The sequence below is a fragment of the Cydia amplana genome, chromosome 19, assembly GCF_948474715.1.
Source record: "Cydia amplana chromosome 19, ilCydAmpl1.1, whole genome shotgun sequence".
Classification (NCBI taxonomy): domain Eukaryota; kingdom Metazoa; phylum Arthropoda; class Insecta; order Lepidoptera; family Tortricidae; genus Cydia; species Cydia amplana.
The window spans coordinates 8,016,429-8,030,581 of record NC_086087.1 but is presented as its reverse complement, the minus strand read 5'-3'; the positions used below and the strand labels follow the sequence as shown (position 1 = coordinate 8,030,581).

Sequence of the window (14,153 nt, the reverse complement as noted above, 5' to 3'; positions counted from 1 at the left end):
CTGAAAGTAAGCACTCACCTCAATATTTATGCGCCATCATAATGTTGATATAATATACCTACTACTATTGGTATAGGTATATAAGGTATATTACATGGACATTCACACGTGTATTGGAAATTAAGTTTAATAATGTTTTCCCAGTAAATATTTCATAACAGAATTTCACATGAAAATCCCGGGAAAATTGCGCTCGGTAAATTCCTGGAACGCATATCAGCTGTCAAATATGGAGAACACGTTGGAATCAATATCAATGCAATGCAATCCAATTAACAGAAATGCAGTTCAGATAGTTTTAGCGCTAAATCTTTTGTAAGAGCGCTTACGGTAGATGTCGCTAGGGTCCCCTTGACGCATATGGTGGAAAGATTCGCTGGCTATGGATGAAGTCTTGGTAGCTCAGTTGGCAGAGCGCTGGAGTATCTATCCACTGACTACTCTGACATTTAATTAAAATACATTTACTTAAGTATTAGAATTGGTTGATTATAAATGAGTATTTATTATTGAACTTACATATGGCTATTATTGTTATAATAAAGTAGCTCCGCGATTGTAATATTTTTCACATAGCTTGGGTTCGGTGACAAATGTCATCTCAATGCAATTTTTCGTTTTAAGGTTATAAAATGTATGGAGACGACAGCTGTCACCGCACCCAAGCTATGTGAAAAAAATTATACGCCATTTAAGGTTCCAGCTTCTAGCTAAATTGGACATTCCATAGCGTAATTATGGAACAACCAATTTACCTAGGACCCTAAATGGCATAACAATCCCATGTGGTGACTCTAGGTACATCACATATTCCTAATAGGTATGTACATGTTTTCTCAAAATATCCGCGAAAATGCGAGTATAATTTGGGTAAATAGATTAAGATTGAATCACGTAAAAGTCGAATCCCTCGAGGCGGGCAAGCCCGCCGACCTTATTCTGTTCTGGACATGTGTAAATACAAATACGAGTCACTTCTATCTACGAGTATAATGTATATATGTACATGTAAAAGTGGATGTCCACTATTGATTATTGCAGTATAAGAATAATTTTATCGTAATTCTAAACCCAAAAACAATGATAGAACTTAAGTAGGTAAGTACGTAAAACTGTTGATACCTCTTGAGTTTATATGTTATCTACACAGATTGTTCTATTTAAATAAAAAGCAATATTAAAAACATAGCCACTAATAAATAAAAACTTGAAAAAAAGCAATGCAACCTATTAAATTTGTGCTTGATGATTTGATCCCCCCTCTTGAACTCCACTGAAGTTGCAGGCGTCCGTAGACTACGATGACCGCTTATCACCTGCTGAACTGTATGTTTATTTTTCACCTACGTGGTACAAATAATGGATGACTCGCGTTAGAACGGCCCGGGTCCGGGTCGGGCTGAAGCATCCGACACTTCGATTTCTATAGAAAGCATCACGTGATCACCGGTCACATGTCATAGAAAATGAAATGTCGGTTGCCACAGCCCGGACCCGAGCCGTTCTAGTCTAGCGTGAGTCATCCTTAAATGCTCTTACCATTATTCAAACCCGGGACCTTCTGCTTGATGTCTTCTTTAGCACGACTGAAATATTTTTTACAGTACATATGGGGCTACTTTTCCGCACTAGTGCGTAAAATAGCACTTTTCGTGCGTATGTCGAAACTTTAAAGTGCCATATGTACTGTAAAACGTTGTTCGATACACGTGCGAATAGGTAATTCGCAACTCGTGTCGATTTAAAACACTCCCTTCGGTCGTGTTTTAATTTATCGCCACTCGTTTCGAATTTCCTCTTTTTCGCACTTGTATCGAAAATAACTATATTATTGTCAATTTACAGATTATTCCATTCCATCCACCTGACAGCGCAAAAATCCTATCCTTGCTGGAGTAACAAGCAGACAAAAGATTAGAAACGATTAAACTGTTCGCGCAAGACAAGTATCCAATCACACATAAGTAACTTTAACAAGACCAAACTTATTTTATTTTCACAAATATCAATAACGTGCTTTCAATGTCGCTAACAAACATCTAACAAAACACCGCCCGAATGATGCCAAGATAGCTGTCATTACCATAAAACAATAACTGTCTCGTCATGACGTCACGGCAAAGAATAAATAAATACCCAACGAAAGAGCGCTGTCTGGCAAAACTCACAAAATATGCCTACTGCATCTGAGATCCACTCGTTCGCCCCGAACAGTGACACATGACACATATAAATTTTAATCCCTCTTAGAAATAACATACCTTATTGTATTTATTTTATTCCTCTGAAATTTCACTAGTATTGGACAAAGAACACTCAAGGTTGTAAGTTCGCAAAGCTAAGCCAATATTCCAAGCAAACACTGTATTAGCTCCACTGTAGTGGATGAGTAGTTGAGTACCTACCTACCTACCTATTTATAATTTTTTAATTACTGTTGTAACTAAAAAAGTAACTAAAAATCAGGTGCTCCTGAACCTTTGGATTCTGACACTCTCTAATGTATAATACCTACTTTGTTTCACAAAATATAACGTCACATATTATTAATATGTTTTCTTGTGAAAATGGAAATTATAAGAGGACTTCACAAAAAAAATATCGCAATTGTTTCCAATTCAATGTTGCGCCAGTGATTCCCAGACGGCTGTCATTACGAGTATAATAAAACAACAACTGCCTTGTGTTTCGACGTCACGGCAAAGATTAAATTACGAAAGAAACGACACACGTGTTTAAGGACATGTTGCTACATACGAAACGTCATATTTCCTGTCAGGGTCGGGGACAAGTGTATTTAGGTTTTTAAGTATAGTACTAACGTGAGAATCCGCTCAATGCGATATGTACGTGTACAAATGTATCTAATGAATATAGTACCTACTGTGATTTAGATTCCAGCTTGATTTTCCTGTCGATGTCGCCGAAAATTGAGTGGCAAAAATATATAAGTTTCTTAGGTGCCTTAGGTGTCTTTAAATATTTATGAACACCTTAGGCGCTCATATTATACATGTATGCCTGATAGCGACTTATATATTATGGTATTTAGGCCGACAAATCAAGAGCTGTTTCTGACGAATAAACGATATACCTACATAATCAAAACGAACAAGGTAAGGTACGGTGTTCCCGTATAACAGGACTTTTGTTTTAGGTATATACTTATATTGGCCATACTGGCCATACATAAAATACCGAATTTAAAACGAATAGCCTTGCAATACTAATAGCACCACATTAGCACAATAGAGTTTATAGTTATCGTAAAGTATTAATGGAAAGCGACGAGAGCTTTACGTCGGCAATAACAATAACCGACCACGTACTATTCGCAGTAATACGCTTAGGTACCTACCTGTATGTATATAACATACTTATCTGAAGTGGTTTATAGATGAGAGTAAACTGACAGTAGATACGAGTATAAAGTTGTGGGCGTGTATTTATGAGAAACTTTTTATCACAAACTACATATAATCGTAGAAATCTTATAGGTAAGTACTTACTTTTTAGGGTTCCGTACCTCAAAAGGAAAAAAACGGAACCATTATCTGTCTGTTTGTCTGATCATTTACTCTAACTACTGTCAGTTTTGAGAGTTCCGTACCCAAAGGGTAAAAACGGGACCCTATTACTAAGACTCCGCGGTCCGTCCGTCCGTCCGTCTGTCACCAGGCTGTATCTCACGAACCGTGATAGCTAGACAGTTGAAATTTTCACAGATGATGTATTTCTGTTGCCGCTATAACAACAAATACTAAAAACAGAATAAAATAAAGATTTAAGTGGGGCTCCCATACAACAAACGTGATTTTTGACCGAAGTTAAGCAACGTCGGGCGGGGTCAGTACTTGGATGGGTGACCGTTTTTTTGCTTGTTTTGCTCTATTTTTTGTTGATGGTGCGGAACCCTCCGTGCGCGAATCCGACTCGCACTTGGCCGGTTTTTTTTTCTCCTAATTGTAGGTATCAGTATAACTTTTAAGCTAGGATATTTCATTTTAAAGTGATTTCGGATGACCTAAAAATGACATAAATATATTATGCTTGCATAATATACCTATAATGTTTTACGACTCTACCAATAGTTTAATCTTTGACCCTTAGTGCGTCATGTGGATGAGGAGGAAATGGGGCGAACTCGACGGGGCAACATTTGTTCCCATCGGGTAGCAAACGATTTCTTGGAACCAGTTTAAATATAATCTTCGATAACACTTAGTTGCAGTAAGCATTTAATGCTTACTTCAACTAAGTGTTATATATTAGTTAGATTTGTTTAAGGTAATATATTAGGTAATTCATTATAGGTACTTACATAGATCACTATTCTCAGTGCCCAGTGTCAAGGCCTAGCAGCCTACCTAAACAACAACAGTGTCAAAGTATCCGAAAAGAAAATATCATGTTGAATGGAGACTTTTCAGTGACGCTTTTAATACCTATATGCATGTGTTATAAGTATAAGTGTTTTAGTCCTAGTAAGCGTTCTGAATAAAATTATTAACTGACGGAACGGAATAGTACGGATACGTACGGTAAATAAGAGCAGAGTGGTAGTAGTAGCCACCATTTTAACTAGAAAACCCTCGCGGGGTATAGATCTTAATCTGACGCGCTCGTGTAACTACAAAAATCCCCTCTTTGGCTCCTCAACCATTATAGTTGTTACTAATCTCGAGGTCATGCTAATACTGGTTTCACAGTGACGATGTTTAGGTACGTTATGGGACCAGCCATGGCAACAGCGAATAAAAATATCTTTATTATCTCCCCTTAATTGAGGGCAACCCATCTAAGAATTGATCTTAATGGCAATTAGTTCATCGTCGGAGTCAATTCAATCAAGGAAAAAGAAAATTCGGATGGTGACTGGTGGGAATAGTTATTTTCGATACAAGTGCGAAAAAGAGGAAATTCGAAACGAGTGGCGATAAAAACACGACCGAAGGGAGTGTTTTAAATCGACACGAGTTGCGAATTACCTATTCGCACGTGTATCGAACAACGTTTTACAGTACATATGGCACTTTAAAGTTTCGACATACGCACGAAAAGTGCTATTTTACGCACTAGTGCGGAAAAGTAGCCCCATTTGTACTGTAATAGTTATTTTCGATACAAGTACGAAAAAGAGGAAATTCGAAACGAGTGGCGATAAATTAAAACACGACCGAAGGGAGTGTTTTAAATCGACACGAGTTGCGAATTACCTATTCGCACGTGTATCGAACAACGTTTTACAGTACATATGGCACTTTAAAGTTTCGACATACGCACGAAAAGTGCTATTTTACGCACTAGTGCGGAAAAGTAGCCCCATATGTACTGTAAAATGTTTTTACAAAGGCTTCCATACAATTCCAGTGATATTTATGTGCTGTTGCCACGGAATATTTAAGCGACTATAAAAATAAGATTATGTTTTGTTTGTTTCTAATTAGATTTTTCATAAAAACACAATGCCTGTAGGTACGAGCACAAATACCTTTATTCAGAACATGTTTTCACTAATTTACTTAGTAATTTTTAAACAGAAGCGGTGAGATGACCTGCATGTCACATAATTACGTTCTTACGTAACACATCACAATTGTTTTTGTATTTATCGTCTACAAATTTATTGCTTAATGGTAATTTCAAGCGTTTATCATCGATTGTAAGAAGATTCTAACGATGCGGAACTGAATGAGGATGCGTTGTTTTATTACAAAATCCCTATAGCCTTGTATCCTCTCTCTCCATTAAAAGATCCTCAGAGATAACAGTAAATTGAATAAAAGCTTGTAACAAAGATGGAATGAGTTTTTGCTATCTTGCTTGCATTGAAAACGATTCCACAATTCCTCAACTTTCTTAATTTTTCTGAAAACAACGGACGAAAATGCGGCCGTCGGTTGAAATAGACCACGGAGTTTGGGAAATTAAAAGTTTGCCGGAGTTACTGTTTGCTCATTTCTCAAACTTGATCCTCCCTGTGATTCTCCCTTTTAAATTCTGGGCATACGTCTGTCCCAATATGCGATACGGAGGAACTTATATTGCATTTTTTTTTCTTTATATCGGGTTCCCAATTAATTAGCTGATTTCACCGAAGGATCGGCTACTATCCTCACTCTCTCTTACGTCGTGGGTCGTGGTAAAGCGTTCGGCCCGCCTTATCAGCGGGACATGCGCGTTGACGTCCCGTTAACAATTTGAGCAATGAGTAGGTACTTACTCCTTTCTTAAATAACCCTTGGAACTCGTATGCGTAGGATTTTTTAGGCCTTAAAACCGTTTTTTTGTTCTAGGATCCGCATCACGACTGGAACGAAACTGATATCCTGAGTCACGGCGTGAGCGGTCTTAGCCTACACCGCACGGACAGTGTGAACCAACGGCCTCTCGCCTCCCTTAAAAGAACTGGGAGCAAAGGAAGCGCCTACAGGTAGAGTCCTTAGGCTTCGTAATTGTGGCATAAGGGCTACCCCGCACTCGCGTCTCCCGAGCGTCGGCGTCTGGTCAACTCTATGCTATCCTCCTAAGTCCCTGCGTACAAATTTTTGTACATATCCCAAAAATATTTTGAACTTTCATTGAGTAACTAAGGGTTCCAAATTCTAAAACAAAACAAATGCTTCTGGGTCTCAGGAGGCTATGGCTGCTGTTCGATGCAACGTTGGCGCAACTGCGCAGCAACGCCATTTTCCATAGCGCTAGACACCGACACTCCAAAAACGCGGGTGTGGAGTAGCCCTAAATAATCGAAAGCATGAAAAATCTGAGACACAATTTGACTTGGAAAGATAAGACACGTATTTGAAATAATAACACTTTTGTCTTGTTTATTCGAAAATTCAGTATTTTTTTACTATGAAAATATCGTCCATCAGAATAATCAATAGGCACAAGGCACAATTCAAGTAGGTATGTATAATAATCAAAATGATCATTATGTTGGAGATATAAATATTTAAGGCGAATTGGGATTATTAGTGTACCTACTTATAGCTACTATCCTCGAAAACGAGGTACTTAATTCAAAAGTAATGTTTCGAAATTCCTTCCATGTCGAGTTTCCCCAGCCCTTTTACTTTTACCTATTATTTAAGAGAAACACGCCGTTCGCTTGACTCTTAAAGCTATAATTTTAAATAACATTTTCTCAAACATGCAATGAAATGTCGTCGCTCCGGGCGTTATATCAGGCTTCGAAGTATCACGTTTAGGGCGGAGCAACTCCAGAGAACTGTAAAGGAATTTCATACGAAATTGAAGGCCTAGGCCGGGAAGTAATTTTTTTTTAAATTCTAATGTAAACATGGGGTCTATGTCCATGAACAGACTAAACAGCCGAATTATAGTTTGTCAAAGGACTGTCCCATTTCAAACATAGATAGAAAGAATCATACTAGCTTTGTCTTTCACTAGTATTAGCACCCAAAAGAAAAGGATAAGTATAGTTTTTTGTGTTCTTATTTACTGCCAATTTGGTTTGACCAGCTATATATTTTTTATTTTTTATTTTTGGTGAATGAATGGTTATCGGACCAAAATATCCGTGTTAACGGCTGTTATACACGAACGTACTGATATTAAGAATACAAATCTGTATGATTCAATGTTTTGATGAATAAATTTAAAATTTTGTCTATACGTAAGTCACCAGAGACCATAGACAACATTTAAAATCCTCTGCATTTATTTTATTTATAGAAATTGAGATTCTTATTATCAGATTGTGTATAATGGCCCTAATAAGGTCTATTCGAACACTACACACGCGAAATACGGACGACTTCCGTAAAAAAAAAACAATTATGGCGGGATTGGAAGGAAAATTAAAAAACTTTTGTTGTGAAGTTGGATTTTTATTATAAAGATTATAAATTTGTTTTTTTGAGTGGTGTATTTTTTTATTTCATTGCATGTTTGAGAAAAGCACTATACATGCCTAGCCGTGAAAAGGTCTTGCCGGCTTCGTATCACTATTCGGCCTCCCTACGGTCGGCCGGCTATACCTACTCACCCGGCAAGCCCTTCTTTCCCGGCGTCTGCAGTAATGTACTATTTTTCCCTTGCAGCCTCCGTAGCGTTCGAAAAGAAATACCAAAGCCTGAACGACCAACATCGATACCGGACGCAGGGTTCGGCACTTTGGAGATCAAGTTAGCGTATGAAAATGCCACATCGTCGTTAGCCGTTACAGTGCTGAGAGCTAGGGGTCTGATCGGAATGGACATGACCGGGCTGTCAGACCCTTTCTGCCGACTTGAAGTTCTGCCGATAGGTACGTACGATTTTTACAAGCTTTAACTTGCAATGTACCATGTACGTACCTAATTATGTATGTACGGGTCAAATCTTGCAAGTTGAATTTGACCCACTTCCCGGTTTCCGATGAAGCTGAAAATTTGCATACATATGTAAGTCGGTTGACAATGCAATATTATGGTACCATCGATCTGATCTGATGATGGAGACAGGAGGTGGTCATAGGAACTATATGATAAAACAATGCAACCAAATTGTGTTTTGGGTATTTAGAAATGTCTATGAGTATTAGTTGCCTGTGGAAAGAAAAGTACAGTCAACAATAAAAGCTTGTACCAAAAATGAAATTTGTGCCTTAAACTTATTACATTTTTAAAACATTTATTTTATATTTAGTACGATACTGGATTGAACACTACAACACAACAGAATGACAAATGTAATATACAGTACATACCTACAACTGCCAAAAAATAAATAAATAAATGTGTATTGTCTGTGTGTTTACGAATAAAAAACTATTATATTCTATTCTGTTCTACAAAATAATCCCCAATTCATAATAATGCTGGTCTTCCAATTAAGGTGTTTCAGGCCGAAACTGTGGCTCCTTGTTATAACTAGTGAAATAGTATTGTCGAGCTAATATCTGGTGAACTTTTCGGCTTGGACTGATAAAGCGAAAAAAGTTCACTTGATATAACTCGTCGACTGTCTATGCTATTTATTATAAAACATTTGATCAAAATATTGTGATGTTTTTTTTTATAATTTCAAATAACTCCAGAGATGCCTTAAATACTTAATAAACTCACAAAACGGTCCCGAAGCTAGAGAAAATTAGTGTCCTAAACACAAACAATCACTTTAAATTGGTTTCTTGAGGACTCAATTGCGTAGGCGTTCTTGTTTCGACGATCGGCGCGATTCGGGAAATGATTTAGAGGTTCACTAGATATGAAATAGTAAAGATATGTGACGTTCCACGGCAAAAGGTACCATGGCCCCGGCTGAATATTGGAACGGCGTTAATAATAACGTAAGCGCCAGCCGCCATAAGGTACCTTTTGCCGTGGAACGTCACATATCTTTACTATTTCATATCTAGTGAATCTCTAATTCATTTCCCGAATCGCGCCGTAAGTCATCTTTTAGCTAAACTAAGGCTACCTATAGGTGGTAAAAGTTTATTTTTAAAATAAAATCAATAAATAAAATAAAAATTCTTAAAACCGTCGTCTTAAATGATTTACCTAAAAATGAAACCCATTAAAATGATAATTTTCCAATTTGACAGAAGGCACATACTCCAATCGACTACGAACGAAGACGGTGCACAAAACAAAGAACCCTGAGTTCAACGAGACCCTCCACTTCTTCGGCATCACGGAGTCGGACCTCGTCAGCAAGACCTTGGAGATATTTTTGTTCGACGACGACAGGTAGGACTCCGTCATACCAGGCGTGGCTCACTCCGCGATTTCGTCGCTTTGCTACAGGTAGCTAAAAGTACATCCATTCCACACCAATTTTGGTGGCTAGCCATAAGCCGCGCGTGGCGCTGTCGCTACCTAGCGGCCATATCTGTGCTGATCGTAACAGACGCGTCTTGTTAGAGAGTGAGTCTACTGTACCTAGTACTATCATTTATTCTGTGGTAATACTACTTATAACAGTAATTTGGGTACTTTAAATCAATTTCCATCTAAATTTACCAAGACAAACTGAAGTGGAATTTACAAAATATCTCCGATAAAACTTACAGCCAAGTTTCGCCGCAGAGAAATTACTTCTAGTGAATAAATTAGGTGGATTATATTTTGGATAAAGGAGATATGCTCTGTATAAAGGATGACTCACGCTAGACCGGGCCGTGCCCGGGCCGAGGCATTCGACATTTCATTTTCTATGACGGCTGATCGGTGATCACGTGGTGCTTTCCATAGAAAACCGAAATGCGCCGGAAGCTCCGGCCCGGCCCCGGCCCGGTCTAGCGATCGTAGCTAGTCGATCACGGGTCGTTTTCAAAGAAAGGTACATTAATGTGGAATGTTATCAAAGAGACACTATTGTAAGTACATACCTATATGTATAGTTAACGTTATGACCAAAAGGATAACTAATTATATGTATAATTATTATGGCGATAGGACACTTAAGAAACGGTTACCCTATTTACTGAATACTTGGCCCGCGGACATAGTAAAAGAGCCCAAAAAAAGTAGATTAAAAAAGTCTTAAAATGTATCTCTTGAATACACTATAGGGGAACGTGTTGCCCTATAGAGTATTCATGACATTACCTAGTATTATAACTCCCAATGTAAGCCTATTACTTATAACATAAATTTATTTAAGTATAGAATAATGCGACTCCACAGTCAAACAGATGTAGTTTTGTGGAGCTTTGTCCTTAACAAAAAAGTTGTAACTTTTGTGTAATAAATAACTAATATAAATAAATAAAATAAATGTATTAGGTCGTGGGTTTGTTACTAATTCATTCATGTACTTCGCATCATTCAAATAAATAGTTAAAAATCCCCTTTCAGATTCGGCTGCGACGAGATGGGCTCGGCAACAGTATCTCTTCGAGAATGCGCCAAGGCACCCACGCAGCTACGCCTAGCTCTCTCTGGATCGACTAGCTGTGAACCAACAGGCCCCCGGCTCCTATTGGCTCTCTGCTATAGTACCAAGAGAAGGGCGCTGGTCGTGACTGTGTGCAGGGCCGCTGATCTGCCCGCTCAGGACAGCAACGGATACTCGGACCCTTTTGTTAAGTTGTAAGTGTTTCCCTGTTTCCGAAAATCCTTAATCGTTCAGCATTTAGAAGTATGTGCACGAGGACTACTTCTTCAGTCGGTCCCTCAATACTGAGGATCGTGACATCATGTCCTTCTGTTGAAGACCAGGTTCAGTTCATAGGGTTCTGTTCCCCGTCAAGCGCATGGCCTCGTGCAGTTTTAATTGCATATAGGTGCCGTAATTTGAGAACACCATCTAGTAGGAGGAGGGGCCTGAGGTCTCAAGCCTTCAAATTTGCCCGTCATTATTACTCTTTCACGAGGACTAGAGTCTGGCTAATGAAAGTTGAACCTGAGATTTATTTAAAACTTTTTATATGGCAACTTTTTTTCCTATCAAATAAGCTGTCAGTTTCAAGCTGTCATTTAATTTCATTGTAATTTTATTGCCAGGTGCGGTTTTTATTGAAATTCCCGCGTTATCTCAGGCTCAACTTTCATTAGCCAGACTCTAGCTACTATATACGTTTAGCGATCTCAGGGCAGCTCAAAGCCATCAAGCCTCGGGATCCTATTGGCTCTCTCTCCTACAGCATTAATGATGGCACCTCTACACGATGGGCTAGCGCCGGCCACTCCAAGGGACGCATTTATGCGTTAGAGGGAGCAAGTGATATTGCTATCTCATTCTACCGCATGGCTGTGTCCCTTGGAGTGGCCGGCGCTGGCCCATCGTGTAGAGGGGCCATAAGAAGCGGGCGCTGGTGATTTCCCGGTGCAGGACAGCAATGGATACTGATGATTTTGTTAAGCTATAAAAAGTCAAGTCTAAGTCTGTTCCTCATACGTGTAATAATACTGAACCTCATAAGTGTGATTAACGCCTTACCTACGGGTAAGGCTCTAAGAGCTCTTGAGTTTGGGAGAATAACAAGAATTCCCGAGAATAATGTCAACATTTTTGGAATAATGCAGCAATAAATTGCCTTTCTGTTTCAGACACCTGGACCCCGATCCATATCACAAGAAGCACAAAACCTCCATCAAGTGGCGTAACTTGAACCCAGTTTGGAACGAAGAGATCCTCTTCGAAACCCGGCCCACCGAGTTGTCCCGACAAAACCTTACCCTGACGGTTTGGGACAAGGACTACGGGAAGCCCAACGATTTCCTTGGGAGCCTGGTGTTGGGCGCTAGTAGTAAGGGTAGAAGACTAAAGCATTGGATGGACTGCATTAAATTTCCGGATCATAGACACGAGCAGTGGCATTCTTTGACTGATACGCAACATTTATAGAATGTTACAAGAGTGCTGCAAGGAATCGTACTTAAGGATGACTCACGCTAGACAGGGCTGAGGCTGGGCCGAAGCTTCCGGCGCGTCATTTTCCATAGAAAGCACCACGTGATCACCGATCAGCTAGCATGCGTCATCCTTTATGCTGACAACGTATATCTATACCTCTAAGATAGAATCAATTGCCGCGATCGTGCTCAAAAGCCACTTTGCTAAGTACATATATAATTATATTCAGCTTGCTTAGTGCGACTATATTATACGCAAAAAAAATGCAAGTTCCAAGTCCGAATATGAATAGGTCTGTACCTAAAACTACGCTTTATATATGATAAATAAACGTAGCTACCCAACACGGCTATTTAGGTACCTAAAGCTATGGAATAGAAGTCATAATAGGTACCTAACCTTAATTAAAAAGACGTTTTATGTACCATCGTGAGTTGAAAGTTGAAATTGAAATGATAAAAATAACCCCGTGGTTTTCGTAGCCCTATACTTGCCCTATGCCAGTTATACCACGGTATTTACCTATGTTAATAAAAATTCATGAAGAGAATATGCAGTGGGATAAGATGATGTATATATGTATGTGATGTATGTATTTAATTATTTATTTAGAAGTTTAATTCAGGCAACAAGGCCCATATTACAAATACCTTACAGACTAACATACATATATATGTATATTTTATAAACTTAAAACTAAACACTAGTATTGTATGTATAGTAAAAAACAAAAAATAGTTCATAGAAAAGAATTTAGTTTGTTGTAAGTAGGTAATAAACAAATTATTAATATAGTACCTAGCACCCTAGCAGGTACCTATTTCATCAAACGGGGCTAAATTATCTATATATATAAATGCACGTGTCCTGACTGATTGACTGACTGACTGACTGACTGACTGACTCATCAACGCAGAGCCGAAACTACAAACGCTAGAAAGTTGAAATTTGGACACTAGGTTGCATTTATAAAATGTATAAGAGCTAAGAAGCGATTTTGAGAAATTCAACCCCTAAGGGGGTTAAAAAGGGGATGAAAGTTTGTATGGGGTTCAAGTTTTATTTTTAGCTAGGAAATTGAAACTTCGTAAAAAGATATATTATTAAAATACACGAAAACTAATTTCAGCGTTTTTGAAAATTCATCCCCTAAGGTGGTGAAAAAGGGGTTGAAAGTTTGTATGGATATCAAACATTTTTTTGAGTGCGAGACTTGAAACTTTGTGTATGGAAATATTATTAGAATACAGGAAAAGTAATTTCAGCGTTTTTAAATTTTCATCCCCTAACAGGGTTAAAAAGGGGTTGAAAGTTTGAATCCATTACAAATGCTTTGAAATTTCTAAGAAAGGCATAATAGCCGATTTCAAAAAAAACTTATTGCGACGTTTTTGGAAATTCAACCCCTAAGGGGGTTAAAAAGGGGATGAAAATTCGTCTTGGGGTGCATATTTTATTTCAAGCTAGGAACTTGAAACTTTGTAAAAAGGTATTATATTAAAATGGAAGATAACTAATTTCAGCGTTTTTGAAAATTCATCCCCCAAGGTGGTGAAAAAGGGGTTGAAAGTTTGTATGAACATCAAATATTTTTTTGAGTACGGGACTTGAATCTTTGTATAAGGGCATATTATAAGAATACAAGAAAAGTAATTTCAGCGTTTTTAAAAATTCATCCCTTAAAAGGGTCAAATAGGGGTTGAAAGTTTGTATGGAGATCAAACATTTTTTTGAGTGCATATTATTCGAATATAAGAAAAGTAAATTCAGCGTTTTTGAAAATTCATCCCCCAAGGTGGTGAAAAAGGGGTTGAAAGTTTGTATTAAGACCAAATATTTTT

The 14,153-nt window shown here is 38.2% G+C and overlaps 1 protein-coding gene across 3 annotated transcripts in view; it reads left to right on the top strand.

The window, feature by feature from the left end:
* The window catches only part of LOC134656887 (rabphilin-3A), a 66,764-nt gene extending 54,433 nt beyond the window's left edge, over positions 1-12,331 (top strand). For all 3 annotated transcript variants that reach the window (XM_063512428.1, XM_063512427.1, XM_063512426.1), the window contains 5 exons: positions 6,297-6,433; positions 8,070-8,275; positions 9,557-9,701; positions 10,812-11,045; positions 12,006-12,331. In XM_063512428.1, coding sequence (XP_063368498.1) covers positions 6,297-6,433; positions 8,070-8,275; positions 9,557-9,701; positions 10,812-11,045; positions 12,006-12,303 — 1,020 coding nt within the window. In that variant the 3' untranslated portion in view covers positions 12,304-12,331. The remainder of the gene's footprint in view (positions 1-6,296; positions 6,434-8,069; positions 8,276-9,556; positions 9,702-10,811; positions 11,046-12,005) is intronic.
* Positions 12,332-14,153: the final 1,822 nt, after the last annotated feature.